The sequence below is a fragment of the Stegodyphus dumicola genome, chromosome 4 (assembly GCF_044657685.1).
Source record: "Stegodyphus dumicola isolate Sdum_Otavi_A_Nest chromosome 4, ASM4465768v1".
Lineage (NCBI taxonomy): Eukaryota > Metazoa > Arthropoda > Arachnida > Araneae > Eresidae > Stegodyphus > Stegodyphus dumicola.
Genome location: NC_140771.1, coordinates 204,875,068 through 204,890,384, shown reverse-complemented (window position 1 = coordinate 204,890,384; position 15,317 = coordinate 204,875,068). Strand labels below are relative to the sequence as shown.

Here is a 15,317-nt window from a genome sequence, read left to right as displayed (position 1 = left end):
ATACATACATACATACGTACAGACGTCACGAAAAAGTCTCTTCTGAATCCATTTTAAATCCTTTTTGCAACGCGTTTTAGGAAAAAGAGTCCTTTATTTTGTCCTTATGTACAGATGTTGCACAAAAAATTATTAAACTGCATTCGATAGCAGCCAAAATGGATATTTTCGTTGAAATATGATACCCGAAAATTTTCGCGATTACAGTACTTCCTTTACTTCTTTACAAGGAAGTAAAAATGAAAAAAATCGAAACAGTACATAGGATAAATAATCTTAAGCCTGCTTTTACAAATCAAGTTTGTCAGGAACTTTTATCTATCTACCTGATCTAGATATTTTCTTTCGACACTTCGGGATACAACCCTTCTAAAACTGAGTCCTTATTATCAGTGCAATTTCCTTTTTTTAGTTATAGAGCGTCATTAGTGAACAAAACTCTAAAGCAGAGGTGTCAAATTGGAGGCTCCAGAAGCAATTTTATACTACCCGCAATTACATTTCAATTATGCATTTGTTGAAAGTTTGGAGCTCTTTGATAGCATAAACTGGTATCAAATTCCTAAACTGGGAGAGAATCAGATACATTCAGCTAGAGAAAAGTTAAAATGTGGTCATGTAGTTATGAACAACAGTCTTCACATGTGCTTTGTTTACAGTGGAATCTAAGGCAGACGTTCCGCTAAAATTAATAGACTTTTCAGATTTAGAAATTTACAGCTATTGCATAAATTTAAAAAATACATTTAGAGGTGATTTCTTCTTCCTTAACGTCAATAGGAAGGATCTTCTCGTGTTGAAAGGAAAGCATATGAACAGTAGTTGAAGTAATGCCAGATAGCACGGTACTTACAATATGTTGTGTTAAGGCAAAAATGAAGAAAATAATTATTAAACTTCTGTACAAATTTCTGCAGAAAATGAGGTAAAAATTATAACTTTTTTCTTATGCATGATGCTTATTAACATAAATAATGTTTTACTTTGGTAGGTATATTAAGTGCACATCAGTTAGTTGAAAAATATTCTCAAGGTCAGGAATAACGTCATCCAAACTTTTAAATGTAAGCCTAAATAATATATAATTGTATATTCCTCTTTCATGAATAGTGTTCTAAATTATTGAAATAGTTGAAGTAATGAAAGATTTGCTTACAAGAAAAAATATAAATGCAAGGCCAGTTTTCTTCTATGACTATAATTACAATGTCACAGATCATTTTATGCAGCTAAATTTTTATCAATTTCGTCCCGGTGTATTTTAATATTTTAGATGTTATTATCAGATTTTTAAGTGTTGTTATCAAGTTTATGTTTTATATAAACATAAATATCTGAAAGTTATTATTTTTAATCCTTTCATTGCAGATATTAGTTTTAAGCCGGATGAATATAAAGTAGGCATGTTTGTTTTCAAGTTCTTTATCACATGTAGTCAATTTTGATGAACTTAGCTCACTTGCATATATCAACAAATGTAATGTTACAAGCAGTAATAAAGCAATATTTTAATATAAAAAGATGCTTTCGTAAGAATTTATACTTATTCTAAATTTTTACGAAAGACAACTGATTTTTTTAGCTTAAAAATTACATTATTATGCATATTTTGTCCATGAAAATCACTCTTTATATCATTCCATAGATTGAGATACATTAGTACGTGCATAGGGTATTTTCATTAGAATTGCACTAACCGTGTTATATGTAGATCTTTTCAATAAACTCACCTGAAAATATTTTGAGCTATATAATGTTGAAATAAATGGTCATACAATTTTTTTAAATAAAAAAAATTCTACAGGTAAGCAGGAGGAACAGTCAGCACCTGGTAACTAGAAAAGCAAACAGCAATTTATAAATCAAAAGCAAAATAATAAAATTGTAATATAAATATGAAAAAAAAAATAACTGTCAATTCAAGGGAAAGATTCATTCATAAAATATTAATTTTGTACATAGATAGATAAATTTAATAAAATTATATGTGAAATGGTTTTACTTTTCTGTATAATGTAACATGATAATCTAGACAGGGGATGATGCTCTGCTAAAAAATAAGAATACAGGAGCAAGCCAGTGTAAATGGCTATCTCACTGATCTGGCGAGATAACAGCTTGGCGACTAATTTTTGTTTCCAAATTTAGGGACTTATTGCCATATATCGAGAGAAATCACCAAAAAACGCTAAATTTTGCGATCATTTGGCGACATTTTTCCTGTATCACTGTAGCAATGTAATTGTTCACTTTATTAGCTGTAACCGTATCTGGGCCTCATATGCCTTCTAGTAATCTCGAGAAGCAAAAAGTACTAAAAATATCTCTGCAGCCGTATAAAAACTATGTTAGACTGGAGAGAGCATCTGCTCGGAGTAGTTGTTGTTAAGCGCTGTTGGTTCAGATCAGCTGGGGAGTATTGAGAGCTTCGCCATTTAGATGCGCTTCGCATTACAGTGTGTTTAACCTTTTGAATAGTTTGAAGTGTAACTATTGATTGTACTCTGTAATATTGTGAACACCTGTACGAGTATTTCTGTGGAAATTTCCAGAACTTTGAAGTGTTTCTTTTGATAAAATAAATTTTATCAGCTTATCATCGGAACTGTGTGCATTCAATCCATTCATGGAAATTCAACGTCTTGTGTGCATTAAATCGCAATAAACAATTTCTGGTGTTAGGAATGGGATTGAATGCCGCTGATTAGAATGATGGCGGAGCAACTGAGACAGCTCGCGGTTACCTTTGCTGCATTCCAAAAAGAGATGAAAAGGGACGTCAAATCCTTTAAAAGAGAGAGGACAGATGGGCAAGCATCCGTTAAAGAAGTGATGGAAACTCTAAGAGCTGGCCAAAATTCCGTGAAAGAAAAATGTAAGCTCTTCAAGTAAAGCTTGAAGCAGGTCTAGCAAAACTGAAAAGAGAAATTACCTCTTTAATAGAAAACAAATTTGAGGCTATGGAAGGCAGAATTGACGCGGTTGAAAATAAAGTTGGAGAAACTGAAGAAGGACCTTTCTGCTGTCAAAGAACAAATACAAGAAATAATTTAATGTCGTGGAAAAACAAATCGATTAAAGAGTTTCTGCTGTCATCAATTTCTGGACTCCTTAAAGAAATTCATAGCGACAACAGGAAGCAATTCTGATGGTATTACATTTTTACCCACGCCTTCTCGTCCCTCTCTAAAGCTATCCACATATGATGGTAAGACCGCTTGGCAACTGTATAGAACAAAATTTTCTGTAGTGGAGGACGCGAATGCATGGGATTCCTAGGCTAAGGCCTGCCATCTCGCCGCTTCTCTGAGATCAGACGCAGCGGATATCCTTCAAACTCTGTTGAAAAACCAGAGGTTAATCTTCAAAGCTGTATCGGGCACGTTTAAGTTGCGCTTCGGCGAGAAGTGTTTAATAAAATATAGCAGGCTTCAGTTAAAAATCTCGCAAAACAGAAGACCACAGAAACACTCCAGGAGCTCGCTCTGGGTTTTGAAAGGCTGTCCCATCCCGCCTTTTCGGACTGCCCCACTGAAAAAAGGGAAATTCTGTCCCTACAATACTTCATTGATGGCATTGAGGGTCATGAGATACAGAAAGGATTCCGAATGACGGATCTCAAGGATTTAAAAAGCTCTTTAGTGTATACTACGAGATTCGAGCTTGCCAAGCAAGTAACTCGTACAGACCGCCAACCAATCAGAGCTGCTTTAGTCTAGGAGCCAACAGATCAAGTGTCTAGACGACCTGAACTTCATCACCTGAGCAGTGCACCAAAGATCTTTAGACACGATTTGAAGTGATCCACAGTTTTACACAAGAGCGAGTCAGCCTGGTGATGGAGAAGGAGAAGACACGATAGCTACTGGACATCGATTCTACGAAGGAGATAAGGTGTGTTTGTAGAATCAACTTCGACGGAAAGGACTCTGCCCTAAACTACAGTCACCCTTGGATGGTCCTTATACAGTTTACAAAGACTGAACGACGCCATAGTTCGGATCCGTATGTCGTCAAATTCTAAGCCTAATGTCGTTCATTACGACAGGTTAGCCTCGCACTATGGCTTTAGTATACAGTCCCCATAGTGTATATAATGCAAAAAGTTGACTGAGATCATCGTTCTACAGAGGCTGTTTGCACATTTTTAGGCGATTTTCATTATAATTTCAGAAATATTTTACTCAAAATTTTATGTTTTAAATGTTCTACTTGACAACACTCATTCTTCACTGTCTTTATACACAGTAATTTACAAGACAGTAAAGCCTTTAGTAGAAGCTGAAGAGATATATATTTCTCATTTTTTGTCGATCAGCTTTCCAAAGTCTAAAGAAGTTGTAAGTCGACATATGGACAACCCGCTTTTTAAAAGTCCAAAAGTGCCAAAATACATTGATGATAGATTAGATGATATAGTAGAGATATGAATGAAGGCTGTGTCCTTGATCCCGTTTCTTGATAATTCTTTTCCCAGGAAATTAACAGTAGATTTAGACGTGTCGCTGCTTGCTTTGTCTTAATGCAGTTCTACTGGTTGATAGCACTGTGTGTAAATAGAATTTATTTTACATTCGAAAACTGGGCATAAAATATGTTTTTGATAATATGTGGAGTTGATCTTAACAGCTTTTTCTATTCTCTTCATTTCTAATTTACCGCTGTATAAGAAACCAGTAGCAATCATAGATCCCTTAGTTAAATTTTCTTTTGATTCCTTGAACCAAGTTGTAGGATTTTTTTTCCTTTTTGATAATAATAAATGGCTCTCTTCTTATTTCAGTCATTTAAATTATTCAGTACACCCAAGATTCGTGTATTGTGACAACATTTTTCCGTTTTTGTCCTCACAAATGCTTCTCATGAAGAATTTTACAGTGCGTCCTGCGTTCGACGAAAAGTCGTAGATAATGACGAAACACATTACGTTTTTTCGCATTTTTAAGATTTAAATCAGCATTAATCACTTTGTTTACAGTTGGCACTTAACATTTTAATGATATTGCGGCTATTCTTTGAGCTGATGGATTTTCTTTTAATATTAAAGGTTTTACTTTTGCAACATTCGAAACAGTCACACTTTTTTTTGGGGGGGGGATACGCATTTGGAACAATTTTTCCACTTGAAGCTAAATTTTGACTTCTTCTTTTTTTTTTTTTTTCCATTTGTTTTTGTCATTACCTATCGTAGCATTAGAAGTCGAAAAAATACGGCCTTGACAAACATTTAAATAACTAGGTACGAATAATTTTGTACGGAAAGAACATAAACAGAACCTTCCATCCATTGCTTCTTTAAAAGTGCTACTTTGTATGAAAATAAAAATATCAAGTAGCAGATGATAATTTGTACTTTCGAGAAAATAATTACAATTAAAAAAATTCCAAACGGAAGATTTTTTTTGAGACAGACCATAAACTTTATACAGAATTGCAAATACTAATAACTTTTCACTGCTACCTTGTTGAAAATTCTACAGTGATAAGAAATTAATTAAGAACCCTTTTATTAAAACTTACGTCATAATGCCAATGATCCATGTTATAAAAAGCTGCCAATGGCCATTAGTAATGTTACTGATTAAATTATAGTTTACTGTGTACTTATCTGTATTTATACTTGCAAAATGTGTATGTGCTCCATTTTTATGGTTTTATGATTTTTTATAAGGTATTTTCCTAATATTTGCACACTTGGGTCTCCCACTTGTTTATGATAAACCTCAGAATCGAAACAAAACATACAAAGCATTTTATAATTTGAATAAATGCTTATTTTAGTCTTACAAAAAAAAAAAAGCATATTTAATTTTTTTTATAACTTCTATACTTATTTGCTACATTGTAGAGACATTAGGTATTTTTTGAAAGCAGAGGAGATGAAAAATGAGCAAGCCCTCGCCGGGACATGAACTACGGACCTCTCGAATACGCGCCGAGCGTGCTGATCATTACACAACGAAGGCATGCTAAGAAGGTGGAATAAATACCTTATATACTCCTCCTTTTAAAGGGCGACCGGGGATTAGGGGACCCAATCGCCAAATCCTGTTAGTGAATAATCATCGTTCATCATCTTTTTCAGTTTGGGCGTCACTGTAGAGACATTAGGTTATTTCGAAGCAGGAGAGATGAATTATGAGCAGTATCCTCGCGGGACTCGAACCACGGACCTCTCGAATACGCATTGAGTATGCTGAACAACTAACACTGTTCCATCGTCACGAACGGCTTTATTTTTTCGAACGATAAATCCGTCATCGAAATGCTAGTTGCATACATTACTATCACGCCTTGCTGATAAACAAGGCAAAAGCCTGAAAGCTCTCAGATTTTACGTTAGGTCCAAAGGGGCGTTTTTTTAACGTTTCCTCTGTTACCTTTATTTATTAAATATCATGTTCTTTGCAGTTAAACAATAAAATTCAATTCAACAGCAGTATCGCAAAATAATTTTAAAATGAGCATATCTTTAGAATTTCCGATACACAGTTGCGTGCAATGGAGATAAAAATGTCCCCCTTCTACCGTACAGTGAAGAGTCGTAGCTAGGGTTTTCAGCGCCCAGGGACAACTGAAGATTTCGCGCCCCCTACTGCTTGCCAAGGATGGAAAACATTTAATTCTAAAATCTCGTAACATCAGTGTGGCGCCCTTTGGATTCTGCGCCAGGGGACAGATGCCCCCTTGCCCCCCTCTAGCTACGCCCCTGGTACAGTGTACCCATTGCTCGCTTTGAAATCGTTGAGTTTCTCAATCAAAATTTCGTTAAAGTGTTACAAAATATAAAATCGATAGTAAAACAAATTTCAAATTCCAAATTTGGGTTTGTTTCCAAATGCCCATATTCGAGGAAGATTACGTTATTCAAAATTTGATGGCTCTAGTACCGTTGTTTTATCACAATGTGACAAAGATACATACATTTATGCAGATTCTTCATTATTTAATTTCTTTAATATAACACGGGTCGATAATATTTGATATCAACAATTGGAAAAGTGATTTAAACTTTTAAAGTTTTCGACGCAAAATGCCAAAAGTAAATTAAGAGCTCTTCTGAGCTAACTCTCCTGTGGGTTAATAAGGTTGCTGACAGACAAACAGACAAAGTAGATAGATGTCTTGTTTTGCACCCGCTAAGTCTTTCTGCACCGATGGGTGAAATATCAAGCATAGGTGCGAAGGAAAGGTATATAGAAAGGGGGGAAATTTCGTATTTGAGGAGAATAAAAAGAAACTTCGTACATTTTGTATGAGTTCAAAAGGCCAGGAAGAAAAGATGGGACAAAATAAAATTTAAAATAAATGGCTCAAAAATAATAGAGGAAAAAAAAAAGGGCCTATAGAAAGAAAAGGAAAAAAAGTAGAAAATATCCTAACATACGATTGTGTCCATGAGTGTAGTTAAAAGGAGAAGAATCTGTCTTCATTTACAATAAATAGTGTCTCACAGGTGTGTGTGGTGAGTGTTTATGGTAGTGGTAAATAGATGTGTTACTGGAATATATATATATATATATATATATAATCAATACTGTTTAGGAAATAAATTATTATATATATATATATATATATATATATTGATTGACGGTGTTAAAATGCTTCGTATCAAGGTATTTAGCATGGAATACAAAGTAATATGTATGCTTGTATCCTGAGATATCAACAAAAGTCATCAAACAAAAGTATATATTAATTTAACTAAAGTAACTTATGCTATTTTCGTTCCCAACATTTTCATACATTTTTCAAAAAACAGCGGCAAACAAACAACATAGAACCATATGCAATACAAGACCACGACCGCACACACCAATATATATATATATATATATATTTATATATATTTATATATACGTGTGTGTGTGTGTGTGTAAATTACTGAGTATATGTATTAAAAGCACAAATTAAACATAGTATTTATTAATTTAACTATCATAATTTATTACTAGTTAATTAATGTTATTATAACACAATGAGGCACACTGTTATTCATATAAGCTCATAGTTCTAAGAATTTATTTAAGGCAGTGAGGAATAAACCATCCCTTACATATGGACATTTAACAGATAGCAAGGAACAGTATGAGAAAAAATCGGTAAGGTATAATGTTATTTAAAGGCAAAAATATATTTAAGCGGACTAAAAAAAAAAAAAAAAAAAAAAAAAAAAAGAATCCAGAAGATCCGAGAGAGAAATAGCGCGTTGCCCCCAATGGTTGCTGGTTTCTTTAAAGAAAAACATAGAGGTTATTGTTACAGCTAACAAAAAACAGCTAACTATTGATATATTTGCATTCCAACACTCAATTTTCAGAATTATATATTTATATATAAGAAGCTATTGCAATCTAGAATAACAAGGTAAGGGACCTTGTACCCAATCAGTAACCTTGTAGGAAATCAATTAAACCTAAGATATAAACACAATAGCTCTACAACTTATAGAATTATTAACTTATAGATAATTTTCAATGTTTATCACTCACGTTTTTGGTCTTTGATGGCCGAAAGTAGAAATAATTGTCTTACGATTATCAGTATTAGAAGGATAGTTTTAAAAATAGGTCCTGTTATGCAGGGCTCGCTACAGATTATTTAGAATTAGGTCATACAGTTTCGCAGTTTTTTGGATTTCTGTCATATGTGCTTAATATAGTTCATAGCTTAGAAGCTGCGTCATTGAAAATTTCATATCTGGTATAAAAAATGAGGCCCAGAATATCGCGCATCTCAAGTTATATTTTTGTGTACACGAATTCTATACGGCCTGCAGCTTTCAAAGTCAGATTTATGTGGCTTAACAACAACATAACACTGATTGCATTTGCGCATCAAGTAAGAATATTCATTACTGAATCAATTTATATGATTGCAGTGCTTAAAGTACTTCTAAATATAGTTAATCCAAATTTTTTATACAAAATAATTTTTCATAGTGACTGATCTCAGCTTTGCTCTCCAGGATTATTTTATCAGAGAACGACGAGAAGCTGATACCTTATGAAACAAAAATATTCTACAAAAATGTATTAACAAAGAAAGCGAAAGATTAGCACAGAATAAACCGGGATAGATGCACAAGAAAGTTTACAATTCTATCTTGAGATCCGTCATTTATATCGGACACCCATAGCTGAACTATCCCATTCAATCGACAATCATTTGTTAGTTCATGCACTGAAGTCTGGACATTGAACCTTCATTAACAGTGCTTAGTTTTGATTTCCGACTCTTATAAGACACGAAACTGTACACACAGTATAAATTATTCAATCTTATTTTTTTCTTATTGCTATTTCACAATTGCATAAGATAGATGCAGAGTTTCATTATTGCTTTGCAAATCTGGAGTTGGAGAATAACATAAACAGCGACATCTATTGACATACATTCCTAATTTTTCAGAACGTAAGGAAGATTCTGTACTGTAATTTAAGGAAACAATCTCGCATTTCTATTATTTATATATGTTTGTTTTGTTTTACTTACTGTCTTTTTAAGGGATCAACTTTGTCTTTGATTCCATAGTTTGTTAATAATTCAGATTTCTAATGGATAAACACAGAGGTAAGTTATGTAGTCGAACTGTATTTCTCTTTTCCAAGATACAGATGTATCGATCGACTTTCTCGGCATGCTAGTTATGCCAACTCTGTTAATGGCGTCACTGACTCTGCGTGTCAATTTAAAGTTATAGTTTTATTTAAAAATATTTCATTAATTAAACCGCATGAAGTAACCTACTTATCATATACGATTACTTGTTCAGTTAGGTACGTCTTATAAACATTTGTGCTATATTTATCACTGTATGAAGGTCATAAACTGTAGTCAACTGAGCCGAGATATGCAAACAATATTTTACATCTGTTATTGTACTTTGTTTATTATATTCAAGTAATCTAATAAGAGATTTTTAATATTATTTCGTAAGTCAAGATAATTTATGTCTCCCATAAAGTAATATTTATGCAAGCGTTTTCAAAAGTGCATCTCATAAATTGGGGATGATGTATATGACATATAAAAACATTTTTAATGTTATGATTTATTCTTTTGCACTTAAGTGCACTTAATAAAATTAACAATATCCGTATATTGTTATGGAATTAAATGAGCGTAAAGTGAAAGAAGATTACTCAAATACGTGAAAATAAAATTTGTAGGTCAGTGTTTTTATGTATCATCTCATGAGTGTTCAGATAAATTGGATATTCTGTGAAAACTAATGACATATTTCTTCTTTTTATTTTTCAGTATCATTACTATGGAGAAATAGCTAATAGGAATTAAGTTTTAATTGTGCATTTTGTGCGCGATTCAAGATTGCTTATTGAATATTGGATTATATTTGACCGCTTGGAATCCTTATCCTGGCTTGCTGGTAAACTATGAAAATGGTTTTATCTCAGCGCCAAAGGGATGAGCTGTAAGTATTTATTTTTTATGACTGATACTTCATGTAAATGAAGGACTATGTATAAAGTAGATTGGAATATTCTTTCCATTTGTATAATTTATTATCACCATGGATTTATGTAAGACCGCTTTGTATTTTAGATATTTCACTTGGAAAAGATTTAAATCTAGACTATGAATAATATAAAAGAAGATCTTAGAAAATTTATTTCAAGAAATTGAAATCTTTGAAGTGATAATTAGTATTATGTGAATTTCTTGTTTGTATCATAATTAAACCAAACAGTAATCTTAAATTGGATTATAAATGGCATTCTAAAAGATATAAAATTGTGAAACACATGGAATCTTTTTAGTACAGTAACACATTTAATATATCCAAAAATTGTTAAATAGTAAAATGTTATGAAATAAAAAGCTGATACAAATGTTATTACACAAGACCAATTTAATGTATTTTTAGATGAAAGTTCCTGTTGTAGAGTTTTCCTAAGCTAACATCTGATTTCTAATTCTCTGGATGAAAAATTTTTAAAGGAGAATTTTTAAAATCTAAAAAATGCTACTTAAAGTGAAGTACAATGATAATAATAATGCAGTCATATCTTTGACTTTTATTGTAAATGCTGTAAATATTTAGCTGCTGATTCTGATATAATTGATGCAGTTAGAATGTAGCATAAAAGGGTTGTTTTAAATTTAGATTAAGCTGCAAAACAAGTATAGATTATAAAATTCCCTCAGTAGGGAGAAGGGCATTCATTATTCTGAGATGAAAATTTAAATTTGGTTGATCTTTACATTACGGTAACTTGGCGAAACTTTGGCGACCAACTCCCCTACAGCAACCCTCTATTTTTTTTTCCCCGCCGCCATTTTGTCTTCACGAAGTAAAGACATGTTTCTTTTCTTCTGATCTACTGAACACTTCTTCCAACAATCTACTAGCCGAATTACACTTATGCTAGAAATTTTATCAAACAAAACTGCTTAATCATGACAAATATTCACTGCAAAATTCGGAAAAAGTGCACAATACCATACACCTTACGCGTTTTTCAAAATAACACATACACATAAACCATGTACACGCCGACTTATTTTTACTTAAAAAAACATCCCAGAATTGCACAAAAATGGCATTGCGCACACTCTTCACTATATCCATGTACACTGCTTTTTTCTCATAAATTCGAAAAATTTCACGAAAATACATGACAATTTTCTCAATCTTTAAACCCGGTAAAAAGAACATATATGAAATTACCTGATCGCGAAAAAGTATTTACTATTTACAAATATGAACATTTCCACATATAAAATAAATAAAATATCCAAAAACTTTTACCTCTAAATCATCTATTACATTATACACGTCACCAACGAATTCATACATGAAGCATTACAAATATTTAGTATCAAATATTTAAATTATTTCCAGGCACGTTTATTTCAACTTAAACGTAAACCAAATTCCTACAAGCATAAAATTCACAAAATAACTATCATTTCATTAAAATATCACTGAACCATGTACACGTCGACTTATTTTTACTTAAAAAAACATCCCAGAATTGCACAAAAATGGCATTGCGCACACTCTTCACTATATCCATGTACACTGCTTTTATCTCATAAATTAAAAAAATTTCACGAAAATACATGACAATTTTCTCAATCTTTAAACCCGGTAAAAAGAACATATATGAAATTACCTGATCGCGAAAAAGTATTTACCCTTTACAAATATGAACATTTCCACATATAAAATAAATAAAATATCCAAAAACTTTTACCTCTAAATCATCTATTACATTATACACGTCACCAATGAATTCATACATGAAGCATTACAAATATTTATTATCAAATATTTAAATTATTTCCATGCACATTTATTTCAACTTAAACATACACCAAATTCCTACAAGTATAAAATTCACAAAATAACTATCATTTCATTAAAATATAATTAAATTCAAAAACACCACTTAAAATATACATGAGCACATACATTCAATTAATAAAAATTACCTTACAATCCTAATTACTTTAAACTAAATCATTGCTAATAACAATTTTCCCAATAATACCAAATTCCTTTCCACCTTACATTTCCAACAATGCATAAAAATAATTAAAAATACTAACTTACCTAATCTCCTTCAGAATCTTCATTACGTGGCGGATACACTTTTCTTCATTCTCTTTCAGAATCTTTAAAATCATACTTATCTTTCAAAGCAAGATACCAGGTAAAATAAATAACATAATAAAACATGTTTATTTCTCTCTCACACAACCTTCAAAAACATTTCTTACTATCCTTTTCAATACCACTAAATACCCATTTCGAATTCACTTTACTTACGGCCATGAGATCCAAAAATTCACAAACACTATTTCACACAACACAGAATAAAGCCAAATACAAAATTTCCAGATTTTTTCCCGATTTCCCCCCTTTTCCGATTAAAGAACCGTAATTCGTCCATTAATATCACATGACATATCCCATGATCTCTCATTTCCCTCACACAAAATAATGCGTAATCGGAACTCAGTACTGCTCACATTATTACCAAAGTCCCAGGTAGTAACCTTTATCGCCTCCAAAATGTCGCCAAACTACCAGTTACCGTAATGTAAAGATCAACCTTAAATTTTTTTATATCAGTTTTGGTAAAGACACTATTTTAAAATACAAATGTAGTCCTTCCTTTAAGTTAAAATTTATTAATTTAGAAATAAACTGTATTAAGAAGCACTAAAAATAGCAATATACATGATAGCTTACTGCAAATAATAAGCTTTCATGCTTTTAATACAAGCATTGAATTAATCGGATTATCAGTAAGTACATGTAAAGTCAAACTTTGATATGTGGAAACTGGCATGAGCAATGGTAAGAAAAATTTAAGTAATCAAAAATTGAAACTAAAGAAACTGATTGCAAATTAAATTGGGAAAAAAAAAAATCCTGTATGTAGTGATATGCCTATAAAAGTATTTAAGGAAATGGCACAGAAATTATTTCTCTAATAATGCAGTCAGTTCTTAATTAATGATAAACATTGAAATAATAAATGAAGGAAGTTATTTTTTAATTACATATTGATATTTAAAAAATGCCATGTAAGGTGCTTTTGGCATGTAATTACATGATTTTTTTTAGTAAACAGTTTAAGTTGATAATGAAAGTTAATAAAATATTTTCTTTATATTTAGAAATATTTCTTTTTCTATTAATGGCAGAAGTAAATGAAAATAATAGTCAAATATTCAACTTAATGGAGTCAAACTGACTCATTTCTGTTAAATTTTTTGTGATGCTTTGCTCTGATAATGCAAATCTATAATGCTTTATTTAATCCTCTCCGAGGTGGATTTGCTTATTTTATATCACTTCATGTAAAATTTTATTGTTATCTACTGCCAAAAAAGGTTACATTTTGCTTATTTCTTGTTGATCCATGTTAATTGCCTAGGGATACATGAAAATAACTCTGAATTCTTTTGAATTAGTTGACTTTTGAATAATTGCCATCAAATATATTTGCATAAATTAGCTGTAATTGGATAATTTTTATTGAGATGGTTATTATACAGTTATTCATGAAAACGTCATCGCAGATGAAAAGCATGTTCCTTTTCTTGGTAATTACACAATTGGAATAATATTTACTATCATACCTGAGGGAAATGCAAGATTAAGTTCAGATTGATGTCTGATATAAAAAACTGCTTTTGTTCATGCCACTCAAATATGTACAGGTTGCAACAGAAAGAACTTTGATTTGAGAGTAACATAGCTACAGTTCAGGAGGGGATACAGTGATCGGAAGCGTGCCATTGAATAGCAGTTTATGTATTATTTCAGAATAGATTGTAACTTGGTTAGAAGAACATCATGCTTTTTATTGTAGAGTAGTTTTTATTTACTATTGCAAATTGCTGATAGCAACACATTTTGGTTTTTGCATCCACCTTGAGCTCATTTGAAGAGATGCTGTTCCCCCCCTCTCCCAAAAATTGTCTATATAACTGTAAAAGCTCTGAAGAAGGCAATATAACAAGAAGTTGCTGCTTGCTGCCGTTATGCATAAAATGACTGTCTAAAGTATTACACAATTGTCAAGAAACTTTCAACCAGTGCATAAACAATGAAAGCCACCACCACATGGATGATGTTATGTATATATATGTGTGTGTGTGTAAGATATAATAAAATATGATGGCAACGATAAGAAATGATTGCCGACTTCAAAATTGACTATTCTAGATTTTATGTTCTTCCCCTAAGTTTATCTGTTCTCCCAAATTCAAAATCTTTCTAAGTTACATAATGCTTCTTGCAAAAACCTAAAAATTACAAATTGCAACTTAGCTGATATGCACCTACCTAGTATAAATAGCTACTAACTGCATAGTGGCTCTCTCTGTCTTTTGCCTCTTTCACCTGTCTGCTTACAGCGTGTCGCTCAGCCTCTGCTAGCTATTTGCCATTATTTAAAACATAATTGCATATCTAAAATTATGGGGCTCGTTTAGCACCTCTAGTCTTCTATCAGTTATGAAGATATGTGTTAAGAAATTTGTCATTCAAAAAGAAATGATCTATCAAGCTGGTTATGTTTCTAAAATTCCATAGAATCATTTTATTATGATGCAATTTCCAGTCATCTACACAACAATATTTTCAACCATGACTCGCACGTGATTTGTTTCATCTTCTGCCAAAATTACAACACTACACACACACATACATATATATATATATATATATGTGGTAAAATGTAGAATTTGAAAGACAATTAATAGGCAATAAATCTTTAAATTAATTTTCAGTTAAAGTAAAACCCCTTTAGGGCATCTGCATTTTCCCCACATTA

The 15,317-nt window shown here is 32.0% G+C and overlaps 1 protein-coding gene across 2 annotated transcripts in view; it reads left to right on the top strand.

Moving 5' to 3' along the window:
* The first annotated feature begins 9,400 nt into the window (after positions 1–9,400).
* The window catches only part of Lis-1 (LisH and WD40 domain-containing Lis-1), a 126,593-nt gene continuing 120,676 nt past the window's right edge, over positions 9,401–15,317 (top strand). The window contains exons 1-2 of one of the 2 annotated variants that reach the window (XM_035373375.2): positions 9,401–9,573; positions 10,264–10,435. In XM_035373375.2, coding sequence (XP_035229266.1) covers positions 10,398–10,435 — 38 coding nt within the window. In that variant the 5' untranslated portion in view covers positions 9,401–9,573; positions 10,264–10,397. Of the gene's footprint in view, positions 9,574–9,645; positions 9,780–10,263; positions 10,436–15,317 lie in introns of those variants that run through there. The other variant, XM_035373383.2, reaches the window with a different exon arrangement.